The 18280-nt window shown below is 27.7% G+C and overlaps 1 protein-coding gene and 1 long non-coding RNA gene across 3 annotated transcripts in view; one reads left to right on the forward strand and one right to left on the reverse strand.

Annotated features, from left to right (window-relative positions):
* The window catches only part of LOC119602656 (aquaporin), a 138669-nt gene that overhangs the window by 61299 nt on the left and 59090 nt on the right, over positions 1-18280 (forward strand). Inside the window, exons 1-2 of one of the 2 annotated variants that reach the window (XM_037954284.1) lie at positions 17413-17710; positions 17806-17871. The exons of the other annotated variant lie outside the window; for it this stretch is intronic. Of the exons in view, the coding sequence (XP_037810212.1) occupies positions 17856-17871 (16 nt within the window). The 5' untranslated portion in view covers positions 17413-17710; positions 17806-17855. Of the gene's footprint in view, positions 1-17412; positions 17711-17805; positions 17872-18280 lie in introns of those variants that run through there. 2 annotated transcript variants of the gene reach the window in all.
* LOC119602658 overlaps positions 1-18280 on the reverse strand; it is a 161617-nt gene that overhangs the window by 48905 nt on the left and 94432 nt on the right. The window lies entirely within an intron of this gene.

The raw sequence follows: 18280 nt of genomic DNA on the forward strand, positions 1-18280 counted from the left end.
GTTCAGTTCTAGTTCAGTTCTAGTTCAGTTCTAGTTCAGTTCTAGTTCAGTTTAGTTCAGTTCTAGTTCAGTTCTAGTTCAGTTCTAGTTCAGTTCTAGTTCAGTTCTAGTTCAGTTCTAGTTCTAGTTCAGTTCAGTTCTAGTTCAGTTCTAGTTCAGTTCTAGTTCAGTTCTAGTTCAGTTCTAGTTCAGTTCTAGTTCAGTTCTAGTTCAGTTCTAGTTCAGTTCTAGTTCAGTTCTAGTTCATTCTAGTTCAGTTCTAGTTCAGTTCTAGTTCAGTTCTAGTTCAGTTCTAGTTCAGTTCTAGTTCAGTTCTAGTTCAGTTCTAGTTCAGTTCTAGTTCAGTTCTAGTTCAGTTCTAGTTCAGTTCTAGTTCAGTTCTAGTTCAGTTCTAGTTCAGTTCTAGTTCAGTTCTAGTTCAGTTCTAGTTCAGTTCTAGTTCAGTTCTAGTTCAGTTCTAGTTCAGTTCTAGTTCGTTCTAGTTCAGTTCTAGTTCAGTTCTAGTTCAGTTCTAGTTCAGTTCTAGTTCAGTTCTAGTTCAGTTCTAGTTCAGTTCTAGTTCAGTTCTAGTTCAGTTCTAGTTCAGTTCTAGTTCAGTTCTAGTTCAGTTCTAGTTCAGTTCTAGTTCAGTTCTAGTCAGTTCTAGTTCAGTTCTAGTTCAGTTCTAGTTCAGTTCTAGTTCAGTTCTAGTTCAGTTCTAGTTCAGTTCTAGTTCAGTTCTAGTTCAGTTCTAGTTCAGTTCTAGTTCAGTTCTAGTTCAGTTCTAGTTCAGTTCTAGTTCAGTTCTAGTTCAGTTCTAGTTCAGTTCTAGTTCAGTTCTAGTTCAGTTCTAGTCAGTTCTAGTTCAGTTCTAGTTTCAGTTCTAGTTCAGTTCTAGTTCAGTTCTAGTTCAGTTCTAGTTCATTCTAGTTCAGTTCAGTTCTAGTTCAGTTCTAGTTCAGTTTCTAGTTCAGTTCTAGTTCAGTTCTAGTTCAGTTCTAGTTCAGTTCTAGTCTCGTTAGTTCTAGTTCAGTTCTAGTTCAGTTCTAGTTCAGTTCTAGTTCAGTTCTAGTTCAGTTCTAGTTCAGTTCAGTTTGTCATCTAGTTCAGTTCTAGTCAGTTCTAGTTCAGTTCAGTAGTTCAGTCTAGTCAGTTCTAGTTCAGTTCTAGTTCAGTTCTAGCTCAGTTCTAGTTCAGTTCTAGTTCAGTACTAGTTCAGTTCTAGTCCGTTAATTCACTCCTAACTTGGTTTTTTGTAAACGCTATAAATTATTTTTGTTCATCACACATTATTGACCTTGAAATTCAATTTGTACTAAAGTCACATTTATGAATAAAATTTAAAAATATTCAACATTGATTGTTTCAGGCCAAATACTAATATGCAATTATTTATAGTAGGATATGACCAAATTAAAAAAAGATCAACAGTATATATTTAAATGTAATTAATGGCACAAAAACAACAAAACACTGAGATTAGGTCAAGGTACTGAGATTACGTCAATGTAAAACAAATACAATGTTTGTATTTGTTGATAAGTTTCTTTCTTGCCATTAGCTCAAAATTCTGTCTATTATCCACCTGAGATCAATAAATGCTTAGTTGTTAATAACAGATATTATAATTTGAAGAAAGTGAAGAACTTCGTTATCAAACCTGTGATATGCCTATATGAATGATTAACTTTAGATATCCAACAAATAATAAAACTAGGCGTATAATATGGAATCGAAATTTTATAATTTTCATCAAAAATTAATGTTTAAGGTGGGTTTAGATTATGTTAGAATGTGATATTGTTTAAATTGGTTATCAAAACGCTCCTTCTAGCCGTTTCCCAATATGACACCAGACCCGAAACTTTTCAATTCATATACATATGTATCTATCCACCATTTAAATATGTATGTATTTATAAAAAATAATTGAAATTTTAAATATTTAAATTTTGGTATTTACTAAATGTGTGCTAATTTGTGATAATTAAATAAATAAATTCATAATTTTATTCCATTTGTTTTAGAAAAATAATGAAATAGTGTAACAAACAAACAAATTTTTTATTTAATTAAAAACTAACAATTTTTCTGGTCTATGGCGATTATTTTTTACCTCGCAATAAATTGTACAAATGCGCTGCTAGGATAATGCAGAAAAATTATTATTAGAATTTGAATAGTGAAGCTGTGGCCTATAATTTGTTTTGTTACTAAGGCAACAGTAAAATGAAAGTACCTTTTGTGGTAAATAGTTATAACAAAATTTCGAAATTAGTTTCTATTTACAATGAATAATAATTAAATAATACAGTGTTATAATAAACAATGATTTAATTTAAATATTTACACGATATTTTTACAGTATCATCCAATAAGTATGGAAAGAATTCTATGAGGTAACAGTTCAGTTTAAGTCTAGTTCAGTTCTAGTTCAGTTCTAGTTCAGATTTAGTTCAGTTCTAGTTCAGTTCTGTTCTAGTTCAGTTCTAGTTCAGTTCTAGTTCAGTTCTAGTTCAGTTCTAGTTCAGTTCTAGTTCAGTTCTAGTTCAGTTCTAGTTCAGTTCTAGTTCAGTTCTAGTTCAGTTCTAGTTCAGTTCTAGTTCAGTTCTAGTTCTAGTTCAGTTCTAGTTCAGTTCTAGTTCAGTTCTAGTTTAGTTCTAGTTCAGTTCTAGTTCAGTTCTAGTTCAGTTCTAGTTCAGTTCTAGTTCAGTTCTAGTTCAGTTCTAGTTCAGTTCTAGTTCAGTTCTAGTTCAGTTCTAGTTCAGTTCTAGTTCAGTTCTAGTTCAGTTCTAGTTCAGTTCTAGTTCAGTTCTAGTTCAGTTCTAGTTCAGTTCTAGTTCAGTTCTAGTTCAGTTTCTAGTTCAGTTCTAGTTCAGTTCTAGTTCAGTTCTTTCAGTTCTAGTTCAGTTCTAGTTCAGTTCTAGTTCAGTTCTAGTTCAGTTCTAGTTCAGTTCTAGTTCAGTTCTAGTTCAGTTCTAGTTCAGTTCTAGTTCAGTTCTAGTTCAGTTCTAGTTCAGTTCTAGTTCAGTTCTAGTTCAGTTCTAGTTCAGTTCTAGTTCAGTTCTAGTTCAGTTCTAGTTCAGTTCTAGTTCAGTTCTAGTTCAGTTCTAGTTCAGTTCTAGTTCAGTTCTAGTTCAGTTCTAGTTCAGCTCTAGTTCAGTTCCAGTTCAGTTCTAGTTCAGTTCTAGTTCAGTTCTAGTTCAGTTCTAGTTCAGTTCTAGTTCAGTTCTAGTTCAGTTCTAGTTCAGTTCTAGTTCAGTTCAGTTCAGTTCTAGTTCAGTTCTAGTTCAGTTCTAGTTCAGTTCTAGTTCAGTTCTAGTTCAGTTCTAGTTCAGTTCTAGTTCAGTTCTAGTTCAGTTCTAGTTCAGTTCTAGTTCAGTTCTAGTTCAGTTCTAGTTCAGTTCTAGTTTCAGTTCTAGTTCAGTTCTAGTTCGTTCTAGTTCAGTTCTAGTTCAGTTCTAGTTCAGTTCTAGTTCAGTGCTAGTTCAGTTCTAGTCAGTTCTAGTTCAGTTCTATTTCAGTTCCTGGGAGTTCAGTTCTAGTTCAGTTCTAGTTCAGTTCTAGTTCAGCTCTAGTTCAGTTTCTAGTTCAGTTTCTAGTTCAGTTCTAGTCAGTTTCTAGTTCAGTTCCTATGTTCAGTTCTAGGTTCAGTTCTAGTGCAGTTCTAGTTCAGTTCTAGTTCAGTTCTAGTTCAGTTCTAGTTCAGTTCTAGTTCAGTTCTAGTTCAGTTTCTAGTTCAGTTCTAGTTCAGTTCTAGTTCAGTTCTAGTTCAGTTCTAGTTCAGTTCTAGTTCAGTTCTAGTTCAGTTCTAGTTCAGTTCTAGTTCAGTTCTAGTTCAGTTCTAGTTCAGTTCTAGTTCAGTTCTAGTTCAGTTCTAGTCCGTAGTTTCAGTTCTAGTTCAGTTCTATGTTCAGTTCTAGTTCAGTTCTGGTTCAAGTCTAGTTTCAGTTCTAGTTCAGTTCTAGTTCAGTTCTAGTTCAGTTCTAGTTCAGTTCTAGTTCAGTTTAGTTCAGTTCTAGTTCAGTCTAGTTCAGTATCTAGTTCATCTAGTTCAGTTCTAGTTTCAGTTTCTAGTTCAGTTCAAGTTCATCTAGTCAGATCTGTTCAGTTTAGGTCAGTTCTAGTTCAGTTCGAGTTCAGTTCTAGTTCTAGTTCAGTTCTAGTTCAGTTCTAGTGCAGTTCTATCCAGAATTAGTGCCAGTTCTAATCCAATTCTAGTCGTTTTTGTTCAATTCTAGAATTGGCAATATCGGGAATGGAGGTGCTACCAATCATAATGTAACTCTTAGCGTGTCACCGTTCTGTAGTGCTGGCCTCTTCAATAAAATAGAAAGGCTAAAAGCATTTTCCTAATGGACATAGTTATACGTTTATATAAATTCTAATTAATCGATAAATATACATAATATCACAATAAAATTTATATGTTCCTAGAAAGAAAACAAATAGTAATACCATTGTAAATTACAAATTATCATAAAAATGCCAAGACATCAAAATTCTAAAATATATTGCTCACATCTCAAAATTACGTAGAATATATAAAAACAAATCATTTTAGTTATAAATCTCGACAAATAATCTTAAATCAATCTTGTTAATAAAAATAAAAAAATGTGTAAACTGAAATATCATTAAAATTATTTTAGTTATACCAACCCCTCAATAGTTTTTTTTATTAGGATTGTTAAATAAATATCACATTGAAGTTATTTTATTGTCGTTTTTTTTCATAATGTGCAAAACATGAAATGATAATAATGATAAAAACTTAACTAATAAACTTGTAACTTTAGGCTGAGTAGAATTTAATATACTTTTATTGAAACTTAGAAATGAATTTGTAATAGAAATAACACATTGGTTCTATTATATTTTAATGTTAATTCTTTATATTACATATTACTTTTTAAAGTAATTTTTCTAAAAAATTTGCGAAGATTGTCCGACACAATTTTTGGTGATTTGGATTCTAAAGATATCTGGGGTCTTCAGATATATTATGACCACGTTTTAATATGTGATTGCTCTATATTTTATTAAAACTATATTTTCACATGAAGATAGTGTTCTTATATAGAAATCGATGTTAATTTGTAATCACTTCTACATTTCGCGAGAGGTCAGCTTTAATATGAATAGCGAATAGTGACCCAATCGAAAAATTAATTTCAAATCGATTAGATTTCTTAGATGTGTTTCTATTTGAATTTTGTTTCTTATGATAAAACCTAAAAATTAGGACCCAAATCTAAAAAAGAAATTCAATCTGATAAAAACATAAAATTGGTAATGTTTAAATAGTGGTCCAATTGAGTTAATGATCATGTTCTAAAAACTCTTATAATTCAGATAGAATTGTAATTGTAAAAGCAATTAGAAACATGCTACTAACTGGTTTAATAAATTAAAAAATAATAAAATTATTATAATTATAATAATTGCTTAGCAAAGTTACAATAAAATTATTTTGTTTTATTATTGATTCAACTGAAAGATAAAATTATTTTATTTCTTCGTACAAACAAACATGAATGATGTACAGATATTTATATATATTCGTAGTAAAGTTCATATATCTGACAAAAGCATTTATTAGTCATTTCAGTTTAAAAATGGTAAACAATGTATATGGGCAACTCCATACCGTCGTATGTGACTTTTATACTCCTACAGATTGATATAGATTTTGTAAAAAAGATGTAGTTGAAAACTAATTTTGTCATTTTGTTCAATTAGGCAACCTTTTGTCCAAAATATCGAGTAAGATGAGGCCATATCATATGTGATAAAAAACCCGAAATATAGACTTTAGTGTTCATCACTCCTTTAATCAATATTATCGTCCCGCGAGTTTGGACTTAAACCACAACCCCCATGTGTACCCAACCTATCTCTTCAATAACCGGGACAAGACAAAGTCCGAAACTTTGTGGTTTATCGGTTCCCGTGGTACCAGATTATATGGCTTTCTGGTTCAACCCCACAACAAATGATTCCATGAAAAGGGCGAGGAAACAATTGACACTTTATAATCCCGGCAGACTAGAGTTACTGGTACTACCTCTTTACTCCCGGATTGCAATTACACCAAGATGGGAGAAGATCACCAAGGTAACATGCTCCGAGGGGACCAAAATCGGCAGTAAGATTTAGGCTTATATTAATTTAAGATCTGGCGTTTCTATAAAGCGCTATTCGGTGGGTCCGGTTGTATGAAATAATGAACCGATTTCAAAAATCAATACCTGTATCAAATTTTGTTAAATTATCCTCAAAAATACGAAAGTTTCGTGATCTACCTTTTCATGGAATTACCCATATATATGTTTTGACGGATAACAATTATTTTTGCCATAAACTGAAATAAGATACAAATTGGATTCATCATGTATTTAGATACATACGTTTGACATAAATATGTATTTCCGCGTTGGCGTTAAACGTAAACTTTATTTGATTTTATACCGATATTACATTTACAAACAAAAATATTGGCTAGTGAATTTGTAGTATTATTTAACTAAACATTAGTTAAAACAATGCATACAAATCACGTATTTGAACGATAGAGTCTATGTAACTTTAGTATGTCTACTATTTTTCCCCCATATAGACACATACATATTTACATTTCCCCATCATATTGTGGGGTTTGGACAATTTTATTGTTTTGTTATTTTGTATGTCAATTATATTGGCCTAAAACCAAAAAAAAAGTTTAAAATTAATATTTATTTTTGTTAAATAAGTTTGTGAATTTTATTTGAAATTTATACAATGTAGCTAATATCATTATTACACATTCATCGTAATCACAATCATCATATAGATTAGAAAACACATTGTTGAAGGGGTTAAAATAACGATTAAACTTGTAATTCATTTAAAAAAAAATATTGAAAACATTTTTTTTTTTGTAAAACACAAATAGACAACACGAGCTAGATTGGCTAAAAATTATAACAATGTTTTAAAACTGAAGGGGAATTTACAATAATGTACCTTCAAATTTTATTTATTTTATAAAAAATAATCAATAAAAGTGAAAGTATAAAGCTAAAGTTGCTTAAAAATTCCTAGAAATGAGAAAACCTGCTACTAAAATTTTCTTTATATGGAATATTTTTGATAAAATTTAATTTGATAAAAATCCTGAAAAATACATTATGAACATATTTTCTTTTTATAAAAAATTTTCTTTATAGAAAATATTCTATAAATTCTTTTTATAAAAAATTTTCAACAAAATTGTCCTTATATGGAAAATTTTCGAAAAATTTGCTTTTTATAGAAAATCCACAAATTTTCTTATATAGAAATTTGAGGAAAATTTAATTATATAGAAATTTGAAGAAAATTTTCTTATATAGAAATTTGAAGAAAACTTTCTTATATAGAAATTTTAAAAAATTTTCTTATATAGAAATTTGAGAATAATTTTCTTATATAGAAATTTGAAGAAACTTATCTTCTAATGAATTTTTTTTAAATGAAATTTTTCAAAACACTTTCTTTATATAGAAAATTTTCGACAAATTTTCTTTTTATAGCAAATTTTTAATACATTTACTTTTTATAAAAAATTTTGCACAAAATTCTGTATAGAAAATTTTTCATATTTTTTTATGGAAAATTTTTCATAATAATTTCTTTTTATAGAAAATTTCTCAACAAATTATTTGTATATTGAATATTTTGGTCAAAATATCCTTTTCAAGAAATTTTTTCACGAAATTTTCTTCTTATAGAAAATATTCCACAAAATTTCCATTTTTTAGAAAATTTTCGACAAATTTCTTTTTATAGAAAATTTTTGTCAAATCCTCTTTTTATAGCAAATTTTTAACATATTTTCTTTTTATAAAAAATTTTGCACAAAATTCTATATAGAAAATTTTTCATAATTTCTTTTTACCAGAAAATTCTTCATAATAGTTTCCTTTTATAGAAAATTCTTCATAATAATTTCTTTTTATAGAAAACTTCTCACCAACTTGTTTTTATGTTGAAAATTTCGGACAATATATCCTTTTAAAGAAATTTTGTCTACAAATTTTTCTTTTATAGAAAATATTCCACAAAATTTCTTTTTAAAGAAAATTTTCCACAAAATTTTTGTAAAACATAGTTGATATTTCTTTTTTTAGAAAATTTTTGTTAAATTCTCTTTTTAAAATTTTCTTTTATGGAAAATTTTTGACAAAATTGTCTTTATATAGAAAATTTTTCACAAAATTTTCTCTTTATAGAAAATTTTTGACACAAAATTGTCTTTATACAGAAAATTTTTCACAAAATTGTCTTTTTATAGAAAATTTTTAACAAAATTGTCTTTATACAGAAAATTTTTCACAAAATTGTCTTTTTATAGAAAATTTTTAACAAAATTGTGTTTTTCACAAAATTGTCTTTTATAGAAAATTTTTCACAAAATTGTCTTTTTATAGAAAATTTTTCACAAAATTGTCTTTTTATAGAAAATTTTTCACAAATTGTCTTTTTATAGAAAATTTTTCACAAAATTGTCTTTTTATAGAAAATTTTTCACAAAATTGTCTTTTTATAGAAATTTTTTCACAAAATTGTCTTTTTATAAAAATTTTTTCACAAAATTGTCTTTTTATAAAAATTTTTTCACAAAATTGTCTTTTTTTTGGAAAATTTTCACAAAATTGTATTTTTTTAGAAAAATTTTTACAAAATTGTTCTTTTTTTAGAAAATTTTTTACAAAATTGTTCTTTTTTAGAAAAGTTTTCACAAAATTGTCTTAATAAAATTTTTTTATAAAATTGTATTTTTATTAAAAATTGTGGCCTCCGGTAGGTTAGTGGTTAGTGTTCTAGTCTGGTAGACCGGAGGTGGTGGGTTCGATTCCCACCTGAGTCACTGGTTAAGGAGCGCACAACAGTCCCGATAGAGGCCTAGGTGTATTTCTTCGGATTTGATGTATATACATCCTTCTTTCAAACTAACTAACTAACTATTAAAAATTTTCACAAAATTGCATTTTTATTAAAAAAAAAATTAAAAAATTTTGACAAATTTTATTTAAAAGAATATTTTTGAGAAAAAAATTTTCTAGAAAATTCTTTAGAGAAAATTTTTTATATAAAGTTATTTTTATAACGAATTTTCTTTTCTATAGAAAATATTTCACAAAATATGCTTTTAAGAAATTTTTTATTACAAAATTTTCCCCCTAGATAATTTTCTTTTTTAGAAAATTTTCGATAAATAGTTATTATTTTCGTAGAAAATCTTCGTAAAACATTTTCGATAATATTTCCTTATCTTATAAAAAAATCCATTTCTAATCATTTCCTTTCCCATTGTAATAAATTCGAGTTTTTTATGCATATAACAATGAAAACAACAAATAAGTAGTAACAATTATTTACAAATTTTATTTAAAATTTAATAAGTTGTTAATTAATTACTAGTTGTAATTTCAATTAACACTACATTTCAAATATTTTATTGTTTATGGAAAAACGTTTATTTGAACGTAGATTGAGTGAATGACTGTGACGACTGCAGTGCATAAATTGCCATGAATATTTTGTTTACTTTTTGTTTTAGAAATTCTTTTTTGTTTTCATAATGAAAATGTGTGAAATAATTACTATTTTAATTAGCAGTTTTTAAATTATTTTTGTTTAAATTTTAACCACAAGCATTTGTCATGGCGTAGAAAACTAAAAACAAAATAAATTTTCAAGTAAATTGAAACACTTAGTAGATTTTGTTTGATATATATGACTATGAGAACTATATGTTCATTTAATTATTTAGAATTGTTCACTCTTACAAAAAGATTTTACAATCAAAGAAACCTTCCTAAATAGGGAAAGTAAATTTTATCAAAATTTAGAAAAAAAAAAAATATACTTTATTTAAAAATTTTTTTAACAAATATAAATCATATGTACATAGTTCTAGTTGTTTAATAAAAATAAACATTTTTATTACTTATTTAGTTATAAAATTAGTTTATTTTTACCACTAGGTGTTATTGATTTTCTTATCTCTGTTTGTGCAAACGAGTGCAAAACAACCAAGAATATTTCACACGATCCATTATGGACTTTTTATACCTGTTAAACGCCATATTAATTGTTTTGTTAAATATTTGTATAATTTTTTATCATCTTAATAATGACATAAAACAACATATTTATAAATAAATCAAATTACTACTTAAGTAGTACTATGTACATATAACTGGAAGACTGAGACTGTTTAGGGAAAAAGTAAAATGTTTTAATTTTCTATAAATAGAAAATTTATCGAAAATTATTTCTAAATGGGAAAAAATTAATCTAAATGCCTTTAAATAACAAATTGATAAACAATATTCTATTTTCCGTATATTTTCCAAAAAATAAAATAAATTTAAAAATAAAATTCTAGAAATTGAAAATGGACAAACTTTTTTAAAAAATGAGAGTATTTAGAAAAAATTGTCTAAACATTTTTTTTCTAAAATTCTTTATACAATGTTTGTTCTTATTAAACTTGTTTAAGTCTAATAAAGCAAAAACTTAGGCACAAGGTTAAAATGCTAAAATTTACTTCCACAATAGCATTTCAAGTCATTATTTTAACACGGTGATGACAATGGAGGCAAGTACTCGCTTACAAATAGGGAGTTAGGTGAGTACTTACTACGCTCGTCTGCAAATAAGGAGTTAAGTAAATTGTTTTGTTTTTGAAAAAAAAAGCCTACGAGGATACGTCCACTGCGTCTACTATTAGTTAGTTAGTTTGAAAGGAGGATGTATATACATCAAATCCGAAGAAATACACCTAGGCCTCTATCGGGCCTGTTGTGGGCTCCTTAACCAGTGCCTCAGGTGGGAATCGAAGCCACCACCTTCGGTCTGCTATTAGTTTTGACAAAAAATATATATTTTTCTTTTTTTTCAGAATAGAAATGTTAAGTACTAACTACTACATATATAAATTATTTGTAAGTCATTACTAGATACCTTCTAAGTTATGCAGACGGTATGTAGTAGTCAATAAAATGTAAGTTGCTGGATTTTTATGGCAGTTCTATGGGCCATTTGATTAGAGGCTATGTGAAAGCGTGGCCCGATATGTTCAATACAGTTAATTTTATGAACAAAGACAAAATTTTTAAAAAATGTTTAACAAATATATATAACTAGCTATAAACTGTGTTGTTTGGCTCACACTTTCACATAGACGTGTACTACGGCCCGACAAAATTTGAGATCTTTAACTCTTATATTTTCTGAAATATAATAATTTAAAATTTTCTTTATAGAGGAGGTACCGATCCTATTTCTAGTTCATATGGATTTCAAAGCTGTTCGTGCAAAATTTGGAGATTCTACCTCTAATAGTTTCCTAGATAAATAAATGTTTGTATACAATTCATATTTGGGGTGCCATGCCCTCTATTGATAGTCCGCCCATTTGTTGCCTTAAATACTCATATTGACTCTAAAGTGGGTTCGACAAAATTTGAGAACTCTAACTCTTAAATTTTCTCAGATATTCTAATTTAAGATTTTATTTATGTGGGAGATGTTCATATGGATGCCAAAGCTGTCTATACAAAATTTGAGATATGCTACTTTTAATACTTATATTGTGTGTAGGCGTGGCATCTCGTCCACTTTTAATTATGAAATAAAAAGTAGCCTATATTAACTTCCAGACATACAGGAAGGCACTGTGAAAGTTTCAGTAAAATCGATCCAGCCGTTTAGCAGTCTATAGACTTCAAATGAACACACATTTATTTTTATACACATATGAATATAGAAGATATGTACAAAATTATGTTACTAACATTTTGATTTTATTCCCAACATTTAAAACCTTCATAGTTCAATCAATCACACAACTAAACAATCAAAAAATAAATGAACAAATTAAAATCTTTAAATGTATTAAATATAACTGTATTAACACATCAAACTGAAACATTTGATATTCAAAAGTTTTTGACAAAAATCGGAAAATTTTTCTGACATCAAATTGTGGTTAAATTTTGCAAAACTAATGAATATGTACGTACGTACGTATGTTTCTAAGTTTTTACATACATATTTATTTCAATAATTATAAAATGTATTTATTACTTGTATTTTGCTGGTTCATTCAACAAATTATTCATTCATAAATAAAAAGTCACGAATTTGTGGTTAAACTAAAATTGAAAAAAAAAAAAAAAAAACTAAAAACGAAAAATTAGATTTATTTTGTGCAACTAATGAGCTGTGGATGAATATGTTTAAATAATTATTGTCAAATAATTATATGAAATTTATATTGCAATAATAATAGTTATTTTGGCAAGGAAACTTTTTTTTTTCTTTCCTTGAGATTTATTTTCTAAAAATGGTGTCTTAAACTTGTGCAGTAACTACTTTGGGAATTTTTATTTTTATATTTGAATTTTTAATTAAATCAAATGAAATGTAAACAACATTTCCTTAAAGTTCTGTTTTGAATTTAAATTATTTTTAATACTAATGGTATTTAAGTAGCAAAAACTATTTAAAATATCTTTGACGTTAATTAATACGATTATTTATTGAATTTTTTATGATTATTACTTTTATTATTAGTATATTTTATTTACATCAATATACTCCTACCCCATATTTTGCCATTTCTCTTAACAATATGAAATTTGCAAAATTTTGTTAACAAAGCACGTTCAAAATCGTGTTTAATTTGTAAAATTCTATTATTTTGTATTTGTTAAAATTTTACTAAGCACTTTACAGTAACGGCTTAAAATATAAACTTATCCTCGTTCTATAATACGTTTAGTAAGAACATTTTAAATTCTAAATTCATATCAGTTAAATTGATTAGAATTACCATAACACACAACTACTAAAACAATTACTTTATGAGGTGTAAATAACAAAAGAAAATCGAAATGCAATATTCTACACTAACCAGTATAGAAAATTTAGAAATGTCTTTGGATTTAAATTTCAAATTGGTTTCGTTAAAATTTTTTATTTATATAGAAGAATCGAACATTTCCGATAAAAAGAAAAGTGATTGTATTTATTTTTTTATAGATACGTAGCAAAAACTTGGTAATGACTTGTACTTACTCAACAACTTACTTTTCAATGACTACTACATACCGTTTGCGTTACTTAGAAGGAGTCTAATAATGACTTACAAATAATATATTATGTAAGTAATTACACTTTAGGCTTTAGACATATTATTTTCGAACGAAAAAAATATTTTTTCTTCTGAAAACTAATAATAGACGCAGTGGACGTATCCTCGTACGCAATTTTTTTCTCAGAAATAAAACTACTTACTTAAATCCCTATTTGCAGGCAGTAAGTACTTACCTAAATCCCTAATTGTAAGTAAGTACTTGCGTCCAATATCATGCCCGTTTTAAAATAATGACTTAAAATGTTATTGTGTAAGTAAATTTTAGCATTTAAATCCCTTTTCAATGTAAGTTTTTACTGGGTAATAAACTGAACATTTTTGACAATTTTTCCTTAAATTGATAATTTATGGAAAATTACTGATAAAAAGAAAATTGTTCAAAATTGTCTTAAAATGTATAATTGATCGAATAGTTGATTTTACTTAAAAATTTTCGATTAAAATATAATTCATCAAAATGTTTCAACAAAAGTAGTCAATCGAAAAGTATATAAGATTCGGTATAGCCACCCACTATCAAATCATATGCCGTAAAAGGAATAATCCCCCATAAACATCAGGGCGATAAGTCAAAAATAAAAATAAATCAATTTTGTCCAATTTGTATAACTACAAACAGATTTTCTATAAGAGGGATTATATGGGGGTAGGGTCAATTATGGATCCCGATCCTTATAAAATTTGGATGAGAGATTTCGGTTTGTTTCAAAATTATTTCTGTCGAATTTAATTCCTGCATTTTTAATTCAGTCATAAGCGTTAAAATTATTTCCTCAAGGAATTCTTTTATCGGCGGGTATTGTAAATTATGGGTCAATCCATGTACAATTTTGTACATAGATGTTGGTTCGTATAAAACGGATTCATGTCGAATTTAATCGCCATACTTTTATTTTTAAGTCAATAATGATCGTTAAAATAGTCAGACAGACAGACGGACGGGCAGGGATAGATCGTCTTAGAATTTAATAAGGACCCAGATCTTTTTGATAAAAATGAATTTAATATTATCTAAAAATCTAAAATCGTGTATAGTGTTGAAAGATATTTTATGCAAAATGTTTAAGAAAAGGAAGATGCCTATATAAAACTTAGTTGTGGCAATTTTTAGAGAGATAGTAGTATATTTGGCTTAGTTATGAGTAGAAACCCCAAATCGGAAGGTCAGGTTATATGGGGACTAGGTGAAATAATGACCAATTTCAACCATTTTTAATAGGCATCGTCATTGTGCCGAAAAACACTTATGGTCCAAATTTTATCAGCCAGCCGGACAGACATGTCTTAATTGGCTCAGATTCTCAGTGATTCTGAGTCGATCGGTATACTTCAAGGTGGGTATAGGACCAATATTTTTGTGCGTTACAAACATCAGCACAAACGCATAATACCCTCCCCACTATAGTGGTGTAGGGTATAAAAATGAATGGCAATTTAGATTTTTATTGAAAGTTTTTTTATAAAATGTATTTAAATTTTTCCGTCAGTGGAATGTAGTTCATTTTACATTCTACTAATATTCAAACTTTTACTATGCCTTCTTTTTTTGAGAAATACAAGTACATGCATATGTAAGTAAATAACTTGTATTTGAAAATGAAAACCAACTGTGAATTTAATCAAACTGATAAGAATTCTAATACAGCATGACATAACGTAACTCAATACAAATGACATACAAGCTGTCAGTTATAAAACATGTCAAAGGAGTGGTATCCTCTATTAAACATTTTGTAAGTTAGAAAAAAACCAACTAACATAAAAGTGAAAAAATTAAAACTTTTGAAAATATAACCGAGCTGAATGCAAAAATTTTACACAAACTAGGTAATTCCATTATTATGAAATGTTCTAATTAAAATACTTGAAAAAAAAAATCCCATAATAAAATAACTGAATACATTTTAGACGCCATATTAAAGCGCCATATTGAATTTCATTTAAATTTTCCAAAATATATTTTATATAATGGTATCACATTAATTTTTATTAACACTTACAAAAATTATGAATCTATATATTATAGACAACTGTTGCTTTATCAATTGAGTTGATTGTGAGTTAAAAATAAGTATAATAGACATTAGAGTTTATGGGATTCCAACAATTTTAGCTTATATTTTAAAAATGTTCAATGCACTTTTAATGATCGCATCTATCTATCTATCTATCTATCTATCTATCTATCTATCTATCTATCTATCTATCTATCTATCTATCTATCTATCTATTCTATCTATCTATCTATCTATCTATCTATCTATCTATCTATCTATCTATCTATCTATCTATCTATCTATCTATCTATCTATCTATCTATCTATCTATCTATCTATCTATCTATCTATCTATCTATATATCTATCTATCTATCTATCTATCTATCTATCTATCTATCTATCTATCTATCTATCTATCTATCTATCTATCTATCTATCTATCTATCTATCTATCTATCTATCTATCTATCTATCTATCTATCTATCTATCTATCTATCTATCTATCTATCTATCTATCTATCTATCTATCTATCTATCTATCTATCTATCTATCTATCTATCTATCTATCTATCTATCTATCTATCTATCTATCTATCTATCTATCTATCTATCTATCTATCTATCTATCTATCTATCTATCTATCTATCTATCTATCTATCTATCTATCTATCTATCTATCTATCTATCTATCTATCTCTATCTATCTATCTATCTATCTATCTATCTATCTATCTATCTATCTATCTATCTATCTATCTATCTATCTATATATCTATCTATCTATCTATCTATCTATCTATCTATCTATCTATCTATGTGGATTATTGACTTTCAAGTCATTTTTCGACGAGGATTTTGTATGGGTTCTAAATTTAAAAAAATTTCGTGCGCTTATGATGGCGCACACGATATTTTTTAACAAATTGTAGTATTATTGATGTCTTGTGCAGGCCTTAAATTTAAACTCATACAAAACGATTTCTTTAGATATGTATGAGCTCGAAAGCCCTATTCGGGGGCTACGGTTGTATGGGGTTAGGTGAATTAATGGAGCGATTTTAACTATTTTCAATAGCCTTCTTCAATGGCTTGAAAAGTTTATGTGCCAAATTCTATCATTACGTTGATTGAACATTGAGTCGTATACCCAGCACAGAAGCTTAACATATGCATCCAATCAGACGAACGGAGGGGTTTAATCGATTTAGGGAGTAAGAACAATATTTTTGTGTAATACAAACATCTTTACAAACGCATAATACCTATCCCACTACAGTGGTGTAGGGTAGAAACATGTTTTAATAAACCACAATGCCATCCTAATGCTCAATGATATTCAACAACTCTTACATTACGATTATATAAATACTTACTATTTAACACAATTAAATGCCGTAAACAACATTGAAAACAGGAATAATAAACTATTAATTTCCTTTTCACACACACACACTTACATACAACTACAGCAACGATAAGGATACGGACATTGGATAGTTGTGTTGCATGTATTGTAAATCTTAAACCAAAACAGAAGACGAAAAATAAGCAAAAGACCTTGCCCTAGCAAAAAAAAAAAAAAAACAAAAGAAAAACAACGATAAGAATACACGTTTATGAAGAAAAACCTAAAAATTTAAATTACACAAACACACACCCAGACATGTTAGTAAAAACACCTACCAACAGTGAAATACCGTAACCGCAGCTAAAAAAAAAAAAACGAAAGCACTCTTTTTCACATACGAACACTTTTATACAAACTCGTGTTTGTTAAACAAAAACAACAACAAATTAACAAGACTCGTCGAGTACTAGTATTAAGTACTCACTTTCATACTCTCGTACATGCAACCGTTCATACAAACTTATTATCAAGCCTACAAAAAGCAAAAAGATCGTAACTTTAGTAACTAACTTATGCCGGCTACAGCGCTGCAGCAGTGAAACGTTAGCAACGACGTCAACACCTGTTCAGTGTGTGTTAAGCTTATGTAGTGCAGTAAATGAGTACATTAGCGTTGAGGTGGTCGTGTGTTGAGTTTTATTTCTTTTTCTTTGAAGTGTGTGTTGTAGCGGCTGCTGACTAAATGGCTTCAATTCAGTTCGGTGGACGTTTTTTTTAACTTGGCAGAGTTGATTTTTTTTGTGTTTTTCATTTATATTTTTTTTTGCAAACTTTGTTGTTGTTTTTATTGCTGGTATTGTTTTTTTTTTAACCGTCTAGGTTCACATATCTAAGTTTCAGTTCATACACAACTAACGTTTATTTACGCTCGAACACTGAAAGTGTTAGCAACTTAGCCAAGGCGCGAATACAACTGGTGTAAAAATTATTATTGTTAAAAAAAAAAAGTTTTTGAAATTTTGTTAAAAAAAAGGCAAAATAACAAAGCAACTAATTAATTTTTATATTAATTAGATACAAATTTTTAAAACGAATTTACAATTCATTTTTACAACAAAAAGATATAACCATTAAAAAGTGTAACAAATTGATTTGTTTAAAAAAAATTGTCATAAAATATACATAAAAGGTGTGTGTTAAAAGATTGAGAAAAATAAAAAAAATATTTTAAATAAATTATAAAAGTGTTATTGTTGTTTTATTAAAAAATATTTATAATTTCAGTTTGTTTTCTTTAATACAAAACAAAAACCTATAAAAGAAATTTTACAAAAATGGTGGAAAAAGTCGGTGAGTATCGAATATCCTCGATACATTTACATAAAACACACAAAAATACACTTTATACATTTACTGCCTTATTCATAACAACTTATCAAAGGTTTATAGAACATATTTTGTATGAATAATTGTCTTATAAATCTTTGATAAATTGTTATGAATAAGGCCCTTATAAATTAAACAAAATTACACTTATTAAATTTTATATCAATCTATACAAATATCCTAAAAACATGTTGATAGTGCTGCTTAGTTTCCTTTGGTATATAGAGTGATCGTGCTTATATGAATATTAGAATGGCCCGAGGAACATCTTTTGTAAGAATCTCTTGTAGGAATTCCATTCAAACATTTCACATTTATGTATTAAATATTTTTTTGGAATGGTCCTCAGTTCCCTACCAGCGATTGAAAATCC

The sequence above is a fragment of the Lucilia sericata genome, unplaced genomic scaffold (assembly GCF_015586225.1).
Source record: "Lucilia sericata isolate MDLA Ls3-8-SP2 unplaced genomic scaffold, ASM1558622v1 Contig000248F_arrow, whole genome shotgun sequence".
Classification (NCBI taxonomy): domain Eukaryota; kingdom Metazoa; phylum Arthropoda; class Insecta; order Diptera; family Calliphoridae; genus Lucilia; species Lucilia sericata.